At 45.7% G+C, this 13,766-nt stretch overlaps 1 protein-coding gene across 1 annotated transcript in view; it reads left to right on the top strand.

Annotated features, from left to right (window-relative positions):
• Positions 1–4,954, top strand: part of LOC114603262 (arylacetamide deacetylase-like 4) — a 6,906-nt gene extending 1,952 nt beyond the window's left edge. The window contains exons 2-4 of the mRNA XM_028742133.2: positions 632–848; positions 3,496–3,559; positions 4,047–4,954. Of these exons, the coding sequence (XP_028597966.2) occupies positions 632–848; positions 3,496–3,559; positions 4,047–4,821 (1,056 nt within the window). The 3' untranslated portion in view covers positions 4,822–4,954. The remainder of the gene's footprint in view (positions 1–631; positions 849–3,495; positions 3,560–4,046) is intronic.
• The last annotated feature ends 8,812 nt before the right edge of the window (positions 4,955–13,766 follow it).

Genomic DNA, 13,766 nt, shown 5'->3' with positions numbered 1-13,766 from the left:
ATATATTTAAGTAATTCATATACTGCTTAATACAACATACAAAAAAATCAGTAAAACCAATGAGTTTGCTCGTTGTTGTTGATGATGAGATAAGGATATTATGTTTTATAAAATTTTAAAAAGGGCTTTCTTTTCATCCCATAGAGGGATACAAACAGAGACGAATATATTATTCACACAAAGCCATGGTTTGTTTACATCATGGTTTCTTTACCAAACCACAAATTGTCTCATAGGCAAACAAGCAGATTGTGATTGTTTCTCCAAAGCTTGGTTTCTTTTGCATCTGTAGCTTGGCTGGTGTCTGGGTCGGGTTGGCTAAATAAACCATGGTTTAGGAAAGCTTTTGAGTTTCAGCATCAAGTCAAACCATTGGATCACTCATTTTGACCCAGGGCTGCCTCTAATGATAGTCCCATTCTAATCAGACTAATTGAAAATAATGGACATGGCTAACATGTGCTCATTCATTTCAATGGGTCTAAGTAGGCCTTAGCTGGATACTTATGCTGGCTGATTACTGTCATAAACATTGATTGTTCGATTGAATGAATTAGTTGGATACACCCCATGCTGAATAGGATGCAATTTGTAGGCACTGTTTCCACGAGACTTTTCCTTTGTCCAACAGGCGAGGTGTCTTGAACTGCTGGGTGTCTGCAGCCAGTTTGCCTTTACCCGCTTCCTCCTGAGTTTCCGGAATCCAAGAATGGATCCCAGCCTCTCTGCCAAAGATCTGCATTTTGATGGGGTTCCTGTAAGGGTTTATCAGCCCAAAGCACCATCTGCTGGCCCCAGGAAAGGATTTCTGTTCTTTCATGGAGGTGCTGGGATGATTGGGAGCATCGGTAAGAGCAGTGCCTTTTTGTTGTTGTTGTTAAAAAGTGTAAAACTTCATGGTGAGTACCGGTACCTATTTTTCTAGAAAAAAAATCACTGGGTAAGAGATTAAGGCTGTGAGCCTTTGAACACTTATCCAGAGGCAAGCCCCATTAAACTCAATAAACCCATGTAGAATGGTTTACGGAGCTGAAATAAAAGAGTGCCGTGGTAGTTCCTGATGAGACAAGGGGCACATGTGCGCTTTGGTTTACCGCATGTTGACTTATATGCAGATATGGTGACTTATGTCAATCAGAAGAAACAAGGAAAAAGAGGCTCTTGTTATCATGGCTTCCCAGATTTCACATCTCCACTGGTCAATGGTTGGGGATAAGGGGAGCTACACGACAGCAAGCAGCCCCTGGGGCTCTGTCCCTCCCACTGCTGATTCATTTTATAAAATACAAATACCACTTGATTTTATAGAACCTCAAAGAGGTTCACAAACATGTATATAATAACTCAAGGTTGCTGCTCCTGATCGCTCCGTTTACCAACACAGCCACCCTCCCACCCCTGGCCACCCCCTCCTTTGATCCTCACCCAATCCTCCACCTCATCCCACCCCACAGCCACCACACCCACATGTGGCAATTTATTTGCATACTTAGGTCAACTTTCAGAAATATGAAACCCGGAACTGGACTCACAACAACAAGGACAATTTTACCACTTGGCAATTAGCAGTGTCACTCTTGGGTACAAGTCCCATTTACAACTTGTAAAGTAGCAACTGTGGGAGGAAGAAATGGTAGGATCAAATGACACATGAAGAAGTGGGGAGCTTGGGGGACACCCGTGCCCCTTGCAGATCTTGCTTCCTGAAATGCAACAGCCATTATCCCTGAATGTTGACCATGATTACTGGAGAGATGTTTTTGAGGTGGGCATTTCAGAGGTTCTGATAACAATTTGTTTTTTCCTGTTTCTGAAAATTGGCCTAAGTTTGCACACAAATTATAACACGTTAATTAAATGCAAGGTTGCAAACCATTGGACTTGTGCCACATATCTCTTAAAGCTAGGGGGTTTTTTTGGTCAAAATTCATGCCCCACTCAACCCATGTGGCATGGTGGTACAGCAGTGTAGACAGTTTCAGAAAGACATGGGGTTCCAAAAAGACTCAGACTCAGTATACTTAGAGTTACAGATAGGTAGCCGTGTTGGTCTGCCATAGTCAAAACAAAAAAAATTCCTTCCAGTAGCACCTTAAAGACCAACTAAGTTAGTTCTTGGTATGAGCTTTCGTGTATCTGAAGAAGTGTGCATGCACACGAAAGCTCATACCAAGAACTAACTTAGTTGGTCTTTAAGGTGCTACTGGAAGGAATTTTTTTTGTTTTTTCAGTATACTTAATTAGTAAAGTTTTACTAAGGCAAAAAAAGCTTGATGCTACAATTCCAGATCCCTGGAATGAAAGTCTCTTCACAATTCAGTTGCAACAAAATATAACAGGAAAATAAAACTTAAATTTACTATATACACAGAGCAAGTAAAATCAGTATAGAATAAAGACTCAGCTAGGTAAAGGTAAAGGTACCCCTGCCCGTACAGGCCAGTCTTGACAGACTCTAGGGTTGTGCGCCCATCTCACTCAAGAGGCCGGGGGCCAGTGCTGTCCGGAGACACTTCCGGGTCACATGGCCAGCGTGACATCGCTGCTCTGGCGAGCCAGAGCCGCACACGGAAACGCCGTTTACCTTCCCGCCAGTAAGCGGTCCCTATTTATCTACTTGCACCCGGAGGTGCTTTCGAACTACTAGGTTGGCAGGCGCTGGGACCGAGCAACGGGAGCGCATCCCGCCGCGGGGATTCGAACCGCCGACCTTTCGATCGGCAAGCCCTAGGCGCTGAGGCTTTTACCCACAGCGCCACCCGCGTCCCAAAGACTCAGCTATATTAGTCAAAAAACAATGCTTTGAATGCGTTATAGACATGCAGCACCAGATGGTGCAAGAGAGCAGGAAATTTTTAAACACGATTTTCCATAGGGATTTTTCTCTTTTGTTATACCAGTTTAATTTCTGTCTCATTTATAGCGTGTGTGTTTCCCCCCTGTATGTAGATCCACCCTGAGAGAGAAAGTACAGAAGGAAAAGAATTAATAACATGAGGCCTCAGTCCTTGGGGCAGTTTGATCTTGAGAGACAGATAATTCACTGAGCTCAACCCAGCTGTATTTCTGTTACCTTTAGAACTTTGTAGAGACACTAGAATACACCAGAAAACGCCTGTTAGTTTATATAAGTTATTAATGGCTTCTCTATTTTAGAAACACCATCATACCTGAATTTTTTTGGGGGGGGGAGGGAGGGGTAATTTGATTCACTTTGCTTTTATAGGTGAACCTAGCCAATTGGCATTTTGCAAAACAATTTGTGAACCCAAAGTCAGTCATACTTCCAAAGTTGCAGTTCTCAGAATCTTACAATGCAGTACTTGAGCTGCGTGATGTGCACATGTGCACAGAAAGGTTTATGCCAGTAAAAATTGCATGTACAGATACATTATGCATCGGAAGACTGCTGTTCAAAAAATGTGCTTTTTAAGGCAAGACTGGAGGCAGCAGATAATTACCTCCCTATTTAAAATTTCCCTCTCACCTTGCTAGAGTCTTACCAAGATGTCTGCAGCAAGATTGCCAAGGAGACTGATTCAGTGGTTGTGTCTGTTGGGTAAGTAAACACATGGCCTTTCGTAGGGAAAGAGTGTAGGGGCCCAACATGCTGCTGTATTTGTTGGTGGCAACCCTTGCCATATTCCCTGCAGAAGAAAGAGGCTCCCCACGAAAGCTGTCAACGTTCCACTCTGTGACTGAAAATCAGAGCTAACCAGTTCAGTTAGGGCTTTTAAACATACAATCAGGAAGAGACTGGGAAACGCCCCCTGCATCTGAACAGGAGCAGGAGGGAAAGTTGCAACTGGCAAATGGTCTTCCACCAGCTGGATCCAATCCTGCAGGGTTCTGCTTCCCCAGCATTCCCTACACTCTTTTGCTAGCTGGTAAAGTCAGTTTTTTAAGGGCATAAGCCAGCTGACTTTCACCTGCATTGTATCTCCTATAACTGATCCAGCAGGCTCTTCTTGTAATCCTATGTGATCATGAAAGTGTTTGGAAAAGGTTCTGGAAGCTTACCTCTTTGCTTCTGTCTTATTCTGCAGCTACCGCCTGTCTCCTGAGCATCTTCCTCCCGCTCAGTACAAGGACTGCCTTGCTGCTACCATACACTTAATTCAAAATGCAGTTTCCCATGGGGTGGATCCTTCCAAGATCATCGTTGGTGGGGACAGTGCGGGGGGCAATTATGCTTGTGTTGTTGCCCAGAAATTGGTGGAGAGATCAGACCTTCCAAAGCTACGGGCTCAAGTGCTCATCTATCCTAATACACAGGCTATGGACATCAACCTGCCTTGCCATCAACAGAACAACTCAATGCCCATCTTGTTCCGGGAAAACGTTGTTTACTTTGGAATGAAGTATATTGGAAAGGACCCTTCTTTGGCAGGCCAGCTCCTGAAGGGCTCTCACGTGCCAGATTCAATGAGGCTGAAATATGGGAAGTGGGTGAGTCCAGACAACATTCCAGAGAGATTTAAGGTGAGAGGCTACAAACAAGTCCCACTTGCTCCTTATAAGCCTGAAGTCTATAGGCAATTGCGAGAGCTATTGGAACCTGATATTTCTTGCCTTTTTGTTGAGGACTCTGTCATCCAGAAGCTTCCTGAAACCCTATTGGTGAGCTGTGAGTACGACATAATACGAGATGATGGACTGCTATACAAGAAACGTCTGGAGGACAATGGGGTGAAAGTCAACTGGTTCCATGTTGAGAATGGGTTTCATGGGGTGATAAGCCTCTTTGACGCAGGTGTCTTCACATTCCCTGCTGCAATTGAATTAATGGATAGCATCATAGATTTTGTCAAAAACTTATGAGAGCAAATCTCTTGAATTTGTGGGTCATTCATAAGGAGGGGGAGAATCTGCCAACCTCAGCTTCTGATAGTTTCTTATTTCCCCAATATTATATTCATTTCTCCATATTTCTGCAGCAAAATGTGGTTCTTGGGGGCAGCGGGGAATTCCTCATGAAAATTCACCAGCACTTAAGTGTGAAAATTTCGCAATAAATACTCTTACTTCGTATGGAGTTTTGACTAATATACACATGATTCCAAGCCATTTGCTCTAATATAATGCATTTCTCTATTGTTTTCACTAACACAGTGGTACCTCGGTTTTCAAACGTCTCAGTTGATGAACATTTCTGTTTTCAAATACCATAAACCGGGGGGTAAATGCTTCGGTTTCCAAACTTGCCTCCGAAGTAAGGCGTGCCATGTAGATTCCCTATTGAGTTTTCTGTATTCAGGCTTCTGTGCTGAGTTTTCAGATTTTGAATGTTTTGGAACTCGAACGGTCTTCCGGAATGGATTACATTCGAAAATGTATATGAATTATATATGAATTTTGTAAATGGACAACTCACCTTTCTATTTCCATTTTAGTACTTATTGGTTGGCTGGAGATCTGCACTGCTAATGCTGTTCTAGGCTGTATCAACAGAAGTATAGTTCCAGATCAAGAGAAGTAACAGTTTCACTCCATTTTGCCTTGACCAGACCCCACCAGGAGGACTATGTCCAGTTCTGGGTGCCACAATTTAAATAGGATAGTGATGAGCTGGAATGTGTAGAGAGGAGGAAGACCAAGATGATCAAGGGTCTGGAAACCAAGCCTTATAAGGAATCATTGATGCAGTTGGATATGTTTAGCTTGGAGAAGAGGACAGAGAGGTGATATAGTAGCCATCTTCAAATATATAAAGGGCTGTCACATGGGAGATGGAGCAAGCTTGTTTCCTGCTACTTCAGAGGGTAGGACTTGAACCAAGGGATTCAAATGATAAGCAAGGAGATTCAAACTATACATTAGGAATAACTTTCTGAGGGTTAGAGCTGATCAATATTGGAATGGATTAGCTCAGATGCGGTGGAACCTCCTTTATTGGAAGTTTTGTCAGCAGAAGTTGAATGGCCACCTGTTAAGGATTTTGGGGTGTGATTCCTGAATTGCAGGTGGTTGACCTAGATGACTCCTTTCAGCTTTTCAGCTCTTTTCCGCTCTTTTCAGCAATCTGTTTCAGTTTATTGGCCCATGTCCAATTCATTTTTTTTAAATAAAATTTTTATTGATTTTCCAACATAGAATAAACACAATACACTTCACAATACACCAACAAACAAAAGACATAAAAACATATATAATTTCATAACCACCTTTTCTTAAGCCTGTTTCGCCGACTTCCCCATGCCTCCCTTTTTTGCATCCCTATTTTAAGATTTTCTCAGCAACCCCTCACTTCATTAACATATTTATTCGCTTTCTTTAATCCTACCTCTCTTACCCAATCATTTACAGCTGTAATTCTATTTTTTTCCAATACCCTTGACATTTTAACACTCATTAATTTTGTAACAATTCTTAAGATAATCTTTGTACTTCTTCCAGTCTTCTTCCACCGTCTCTTTTCCTTGGTCACGGATTCTGCTAGTCATCTCAGCCAGTCCCATGTAGTCAATCACCTTCATCTGCCATTCTTCCAGCGTGGGTAGTTCCAGCGTGGGTAGCCCATGTCCAATTCATCAGCCCATTCAAGGCATGGTATAACACAATTCAACTGCCTTTCTTAATTTAGATGGAACAGAGTGATAGAGATGGGTGTCACCCACATGTAGATTATCCCTGATTCTATCTCTCCTGACAACTTTCAGCTGCTTAATAGAGATGTTTAACAGCTTAGGGAATAAGAGATGGGTGTCACCCACGTGTAGATAATACCTCACATCATCTCTCCTGATAACACCTCCCAGCAGCTTGGTAGAGATTTTTATATAGCATGAAACACCAAATTCCAGTTCCTATGGCACCAAATAGTGGCCTCCCACAACTACTTCCTAGAAATGGCTCTGGTGGTAGGAGTGGAACCATTGAAACACAGTACTGTGACCCACACCTCCTTGATATGCTCCAAAATTATGGTCATGTCATTTTGGTGAGATCTCACTGGAAATCAATGCCAATTCTGGCACTTCTTCCCATCTGTTGGTGGAGGCAGTGGAGCACCAAGGGATGCCACCTTGGGGTCTTACATCACCTGAGGTGTCTGTTCCACCTACCCCTCCCACCCCCAATCCATGCATGATGGAGGGATGCCTGTATAAGCAATCCATTTATAAACTCCAATGGAGGTCATAGAATGGCCACCAACCTAGATGGCTTTAAAATATGATAAGACACATTCTTGGAGAAGACTATCCGTGGCTACTAGTGTGATAGGAAATATTTGAGGATGGCTTTTACAGCCCAACTCTCCATCAAGGGATTCATTGTCTCCTACATCCATACCAACCAGAGGAAAATGGGCGGAGGCAGGAACCAGTAGAAGGAAAGCAAGGAAAACCTTTATTTTTCGGTTGCATCAGAATCCCTCCCTTGCGATAAGGTGAGGGCCCCAAACAAAGGTGTATAACAGCTTTTAGAGACTTTAGAAATTGCCCAACCTCTTAGCCAAAGTCCACCCAAAGGCATGACACAAGTATCACAAAAAGAAGAGGTCTACAGCAGAAATTTGAGAGTGCGGGTTGTCTCCTGTTTGTCAAGATACCTCATAGTCCATAGTCGCCTTTGACTGGACTTAACCGTCCAGGGGTCCTTTACCTTTACCTTTTTACCTACATCATGGAGCAATGGTTCGGCAGCTTTAGAAACCCAGTTGGAATAGGTGGCTCTTTGGTCTGATCTAGTAGGAATGTTCTTCTGATGCCTTTTCTTAGAATGGCACCATTTTTCACCAATAATGATTTAGAACACCTTCTTCTCCTCCTCCTCCTCCTCCTCCTCCTCCTCCTCCTCCTCCTCCTCCTCCTCCTTCTTCTTTTGCTTCTTCTTTTCTGTGAACACAACAAAAACAGACAGATTTTAATTATTGGCAAATGCAAACACTTGCTGGCTTTGCTTGTAGTGCTGAACATGTCTTGCTGCATTGCTTTTGACTCTTGCCTCACTCTAATCTGTTGTCTTTGGTTTCAGCAAACAAGTTTCTAGAGCTCAGTGAGGAACATTTCCTCATCCGCCATTCACTTAATGCAAAATCACAATGCTTGCTTTTCTTTGCTGCGGCCACTAGAGGTCAGAAAGGAAACGTTGATTAAACCCAGGCCGTTTTTTTGAAGCCGGACCTCACCTACCCCCCACAAATATTTTATTTAAGTTAGCACCTCTGCTATAAGAATATTAAAATGTGATTTTATTGAAGGATGATAGAGCTAACACCTTGCTGACGCTTTCAACCAAGCGATCAATGCACTAATCCCAAAGACGCTAATTAATAAAGGTGGCAGAAATCTACTTCACACATTAGGGCATAAGGCTGCAGTCACATTAGGAACCAGGAACAGCAAATTGTTTCCGTAAACAATTGTGTCATAAATCTCTGTATGACAAATTCCTACCCATTCACCGACAAGCATTCACCTACAATGAAATCATTTCATCTAAATGACACCTGCTACCTGGAAGGCTAACCCTAAGGCGCAATATTGTTGACAGGTGGCAAATGAATGGAATAAATAAATTATTTTAAGCAACTATTTACCGATCTTCATGCAAATACTTGTTACGCAGTTGCCAATGAACCATGAGCAGTTCAATGTAACAAAATAAGAGGATTCTATCTCACATGCTAGGGACGCGGGTGGCGCTGTGGGTAAAAGCCTCAGCACCTAGGGTTTGCCGATCGAAAGGTCGGCGGTTCGAATCCCCGCGGCGGGGTGCGCTCCCGTTGCTCGGTCCCAGCGCCTGCCAACCTAGCAGTTCGAAAGCACCCCTGGGTGCTAGTAGATAAATAGGGACCGATTACTAGCAGGAAGGTAAACGGCGTTTCCGTGTGCTGCGCTGGCTCGCCAGATGCAGCTTGTCACGCTGGCCACGTGACCCGGAAGTGTCTTCGGACAGCGCTGGCCCCCGGCCTCTTAAGTGAGATGGGCGCACAACCCTAGAGTCTGTCAAGACTGGCCCGTACGGGCAGGGGTACCTTTATCTCACATGCTATCTCACACAACCAGATGATTCACATTGCTTCAAATTTTTATGTGGTTCCTCAAGGCATCTTAAAAATGCGAAAACACTATAAATCCATAGCTTTTATTGGATGTCCAGATTCTCCTATTGCAATGAGAAATGTCCCCCAGCCATGCAGGAATCTTTCACCCAATGTGGGGCTCAAACCCACCACCCTGGGATTCAGAGTCTCACGCTCTACTAACTGAGCTATCTCAGCACTGCAAAGGAGGCAGTCTTGCAGGTATTTGGGACCCGAGTCATGTGGGAATGTGAACACCAACCTGAACACCTTCAACTGGGTCCAGAAATGTACTGGCAACTCATGCAGGTGTTTGAAAACAGGAGGAGATATACAATATCTAAACAGAACTGCAGCCAGTAATCCAGTTGCTGCCTTCTATGCTCCTGGACTTCTGGACTAGGCAGTTACATGTCATCAATGGCTGGTAAACATGAAAGCTATACTCTTCTTCTACAGTGGGAGGCAGCAATGCTTCTTCATAGCAGTTGCTGGAAGCAGCAGGATGAGAAATTTTCTTATGCTCAGGTCCTGCTTCCAAGTTTCCCACAGGCATCTAGCTGAATGGTGTGAGAATTGGATGTTGGGCTGAATGGACCATTGGCCAGATCCAAATGGCTCTTCTTATCCCCCCCACCTCCCCACAAATAACAGGACAGAAGAGATAGCTTTGAATAATAATAATAAAGTTGATTATTTATACCCCTCCAATCTGGCTGGGTTTCCCCAGCCACTCTGGGTGGCTTCCAGCAGAATATTAAAATGCAATTATTCCTCAAATATTAAAATCTTCCCTAAACAGGGCTGACTTCAGATGTCTTCTAAAAGTCTGATAGTTTTTTTATTTCTTTGACATCTGATGGGAGGGCATTCCACAGGGCTGGCGCCACTATCGAGAAGGCCCTCTGCCTGATTCCCTGTAACTTCTTGCAGGGAGGGAACTGCCAGAAGGCCCTCAGTGCTGGACCTCAGTGTCCAGGCAGAATGATGGGGGTGGAGACACTCCTTCAGGTATACTGGGCCGAGGCTGTTTAGGGCTTTAAAGGTCAGCACCAACACTTTGAATTGTGCCTGGAAATGTACTGCGAACCAATGTAGGTCTTTCAGGACTGGTGTTATGTGGTCTCGGTGGCCACTCCCAGTCACCAGTGTAGCTGTTGCATTCTGGATTAGTTGTAGTTCCTGGGTCACCTTCAAAGGTAGCCCCACATAGAGCACGTTGAAGTAGTCCAAGCGGGAGATAACCAGAGCATGCACCACTCTGGCGAGACAGTCTGCGGGCAGGTAGGGTCTCAGCCTGCATACCAGATGGAGCTGGTACACAGCTACCCTGGACACAGAATTGACCTGCGCCTCCATGGACAGCTGTGAGTCCAAAATGACTCCTAGGCTGCACACCTAGTCCTTCAGAGGCACAGTTACCCCATTCAGGACCAGGGTGTCCACCACACCCACCCGCCCCCTGTCCCCCAGAAACAGTTCTTCAGTCTTGTCAGGATTCAACCTCAATCTGTTAGCCGCCATCCATCCTCCAACTGCCTCCAGACACTCACACAGGACCTTCACCGCCTTCACTGGTTCCGATTTAAAAGAGAGGTAGAGCTGGGTATCATCCGCTTACTGGTGATAAATGGTCATAGGTTAATTTCTAGGTTGCCTCATCCTGAAAAGGATATTTGGGAGTTGGAAAAGTACCAAAAATGGGCAACCAAAATGACCAAGGAGGTGGAAGAACTCCACTACAAGGAAAGTGGACAATGTTTGAGGGATTTTAGTTTAGAGAAAGAGATAGAAGGGGTATGACTGATGTATATAAACTGATGTGTGGTGTGGAGAAAATGGATGGGGAACAGTTTTCCTCCCATAGTACTAGAACTTTGGGAACATCCAATGGAGATGAATGTTGAAAGATTCAGGTCAGATGGAACAAGTTACTGCTTCTTGAGCTACTTTTTGATCTCCTTGAAGAGAAAGTGGTAATATGTGGGCTAGACAATGCTACTGTTAGGTGGATTTGTAACTGGTTGACTAGCAGAACCCAAAGAGTGCTCTCCAATGGTTTTCAGCATCCTGGAAAAAGTGACAAGTGGAGTGTCCTGGCCCCATTGTTGTCCAATGCCATTATAAATGACTTGGATGAAGGAATTGAGAGGATGCTCATTCAATCTGCAGATGACACCAAACAGGGAGGGGAGTAGCTAATAGAATCAGGATTCAACAGGACCATAGCAGGTTAGAAACTCACTAGTAAATATTTTTCGGATAAAAACAAAATCGGCCAAAGCCAGGGGGGGGGGGGGGAATTGCCAGGAGATGTACTAGTCATGTGAAAGCCTGGTGTGGGAACTAACAAACTGAAGTGTGCCTGGAGGGTGGGTGGAATGTACATATGAGACCTCTGGGTGGAAGGGAGATCTGTTGCACGTGGGGAGGAAAAGATCAACACAGGCAAAGGACAGGATGGCACACCAGCTTCATTCTGCTCCCAGAAGCTGGTTGTTAATGGCAGTCAACTCTCAATTCAGTGCAAGCTTAGAGGGTGCAGGGCAGGCCATGGGGCACACAGCTTTTCTTCCAATGCTCCACTGCTCTGCCTGGGCCTGCTGCATTAGCTGCAGCAATGGGTAAGCAGAGCAGCGCATTGAACTCACCTGCTGGAGCAGCCAGCTCACAGGTGAGGGTATGTTGAGGCATTGGGAAGAGACAAAGTAGCCAGCCAGCCACCCCAGCAGCATCGTCACCGGGAGCTCAGGAGGAACGTCTGGGGAGGGCAGGAGCTGCCCCTCTTGTACTGCCCCCCCTCCCCATCTTTGCACATGCCACAAAGGGCATAACCTCTTTGCTCCCAGCCCTTAAAAGGTGCCAGCGACTGCCTCCTCCTTGCCATTCCCAGCCACTGCCGTGGAGCCACATGCCTCCAGGCACTGCCCTCTCCTTCCTTGTCTGTTGGAGAAGCAGGATCTTGGCACTGCTGGTTCAGGCCATGACCCCCCAACCAAAACAGGATCCTCAAAGGATTTATTCTCTGATGCAAAATGGATCTCAAGTGCTGCAGGTTCCAGAGTTTGCACACTGCCGGCACAGCTGTTCTTGGCATCATCCCCTTACTGCTGTTGTTGTTTCTGGAGTATGCAGAGCAGCTCCCTGACTTTCTGCTAACTGACCTTCACCGTGGAACTGGGTTTCACGTTCTCTATACCTGACATACATACCTGTCGATGGATTTTTTCCAAGGTAATCAGTGAAAGAGCCCCAGAGCCAGGATGGGCATTGCCCTTCAGTGTTTGGTTACCACAATGGTCTACCTTGCTGTCTGGTACATGGGTCACACTGGACTCTGGAGAATGAACTTTTAATACATGTCTGTGCCCCTTCCGTGGGACGCGGGTGGCACTGTGGTCTAAACCACAGAGCTAGGGCTTGCTGATCGGAAGGTCGGCAGTTCGAATCCGCACGATGGGGTGAGCTCCCGTTGCTCGGTCCCTGCTCCTGCCAACCTAGCAGTTTGAAAGCACGTCAAGTGCAAGTAGATAAATAGGTACCGCTGCAGCGGGAAGGTAAACAGTCTGCGGACAAACGCCAGCTCCCTTGGCCTATAGAGCAAGATGATTGCGCAACCCCCAAGTCGTCCGCAACTGGACCTAACGGTCAGGGGTACCTTTATGCCCCTTTCATTCTGCAGAGAAATGTGCAGAGGGGATTGGAGGGAATTACTTGAATGGATCTTTGCAAACCAATGTGAGGTCTCAATTCTTCTCAAGTTGATCTTGAATCTAAATGTGTCGAAAATAATGTTCTAGCCTCTACTTTTTTGGGGGGAAATTCTGACAAATTCAAGCAGCTCTGGGGAACATGGCCATCTGGAGGATGGGCTCTCTTTGCCAATCAGGTGGTGGAACTTTCTCAAAGGGTGTTGATCTTGACATTTCTGGCCCTTCAATCTGCGAGAAGACAGCCCTCCTCTCCCCCACAACCGGCATGTCAAACAAGGCCCTACTTAAGGGAATGCGAGGGGCTGACTATGGACGGCTAAACCCCAGTCACCCAAAAGGCTTGTGTTTGTCTTTTTGGAATATGGCGATTCCTCTTTGAACAAGAATAAATCATCAGAAGCCCTGGCTTTGTGCAGAGTTTTGTGTTTTAGGAAAGGGCTGCTCCTGAAATCCTCTCTCTCTCCAATGCTCTGGCATCAACTCTTTCTCCTCAAAGGTTGAAACAAGAAAGGGTCCCCTCTCAACCACTGCTGGTAACCCTACAGCCCATGGCCTCAATCATGGGGGGGGGGGAATCTTCTGGGGAGCCACATACCTGTCGGGAGGAGGATCAAGGGTGACTGGTCATACGTGCCGGCCATCCACCAATTTATAGTTTTCTACAACTCCTCCCAGGGACGCGGGTGGCGCTGTGGGTTAAACCTCAGCGCCTAGGACTTGCCAATCACATGGTCGGTGGTTCAAATCCCCACGGCGGGGTGCGCTCCCGTCGTTCGGTCCCAGCGCCTGCCAACCTCGCAGTTCGAAAGCACCCTCGGTGCAAGTAGATAAATAGGGACCGCTTACTAGTGGGAAGGTAAACGGCGTTTCCGTTTGCTGCGCTGGTGCTGGCTCGCCAGAGCAGCTTCGTCACGCTGGCCACGTGACCCGGAAGTGTCTGTGGACAGCGCTGGCTCCCGGCCTCTAGAGTGAGATGAGCTCACAACCCTAGAGTCTGTCAAGACTGGCCCCTACGGGCAGGGGTA

Source organism: Podarcis muralis, chromosome 7, assembly GCF_964188315.1.
Source record: "Podarcis muralis chromosome 7, rPodMur119.hap1.1, whole genome shotgun sequence".
NCBI lineage: Eukaryota > Metazoa > Chordata > Lepidosauria > Squamata > Lacertidae > Podarcis > Podarcis muralis.
The sequence above is the reverse complement of the archived record's forward strand: the minus strand, read 5'-3'. Positions and strand labels throughout refer to the sequence as shown.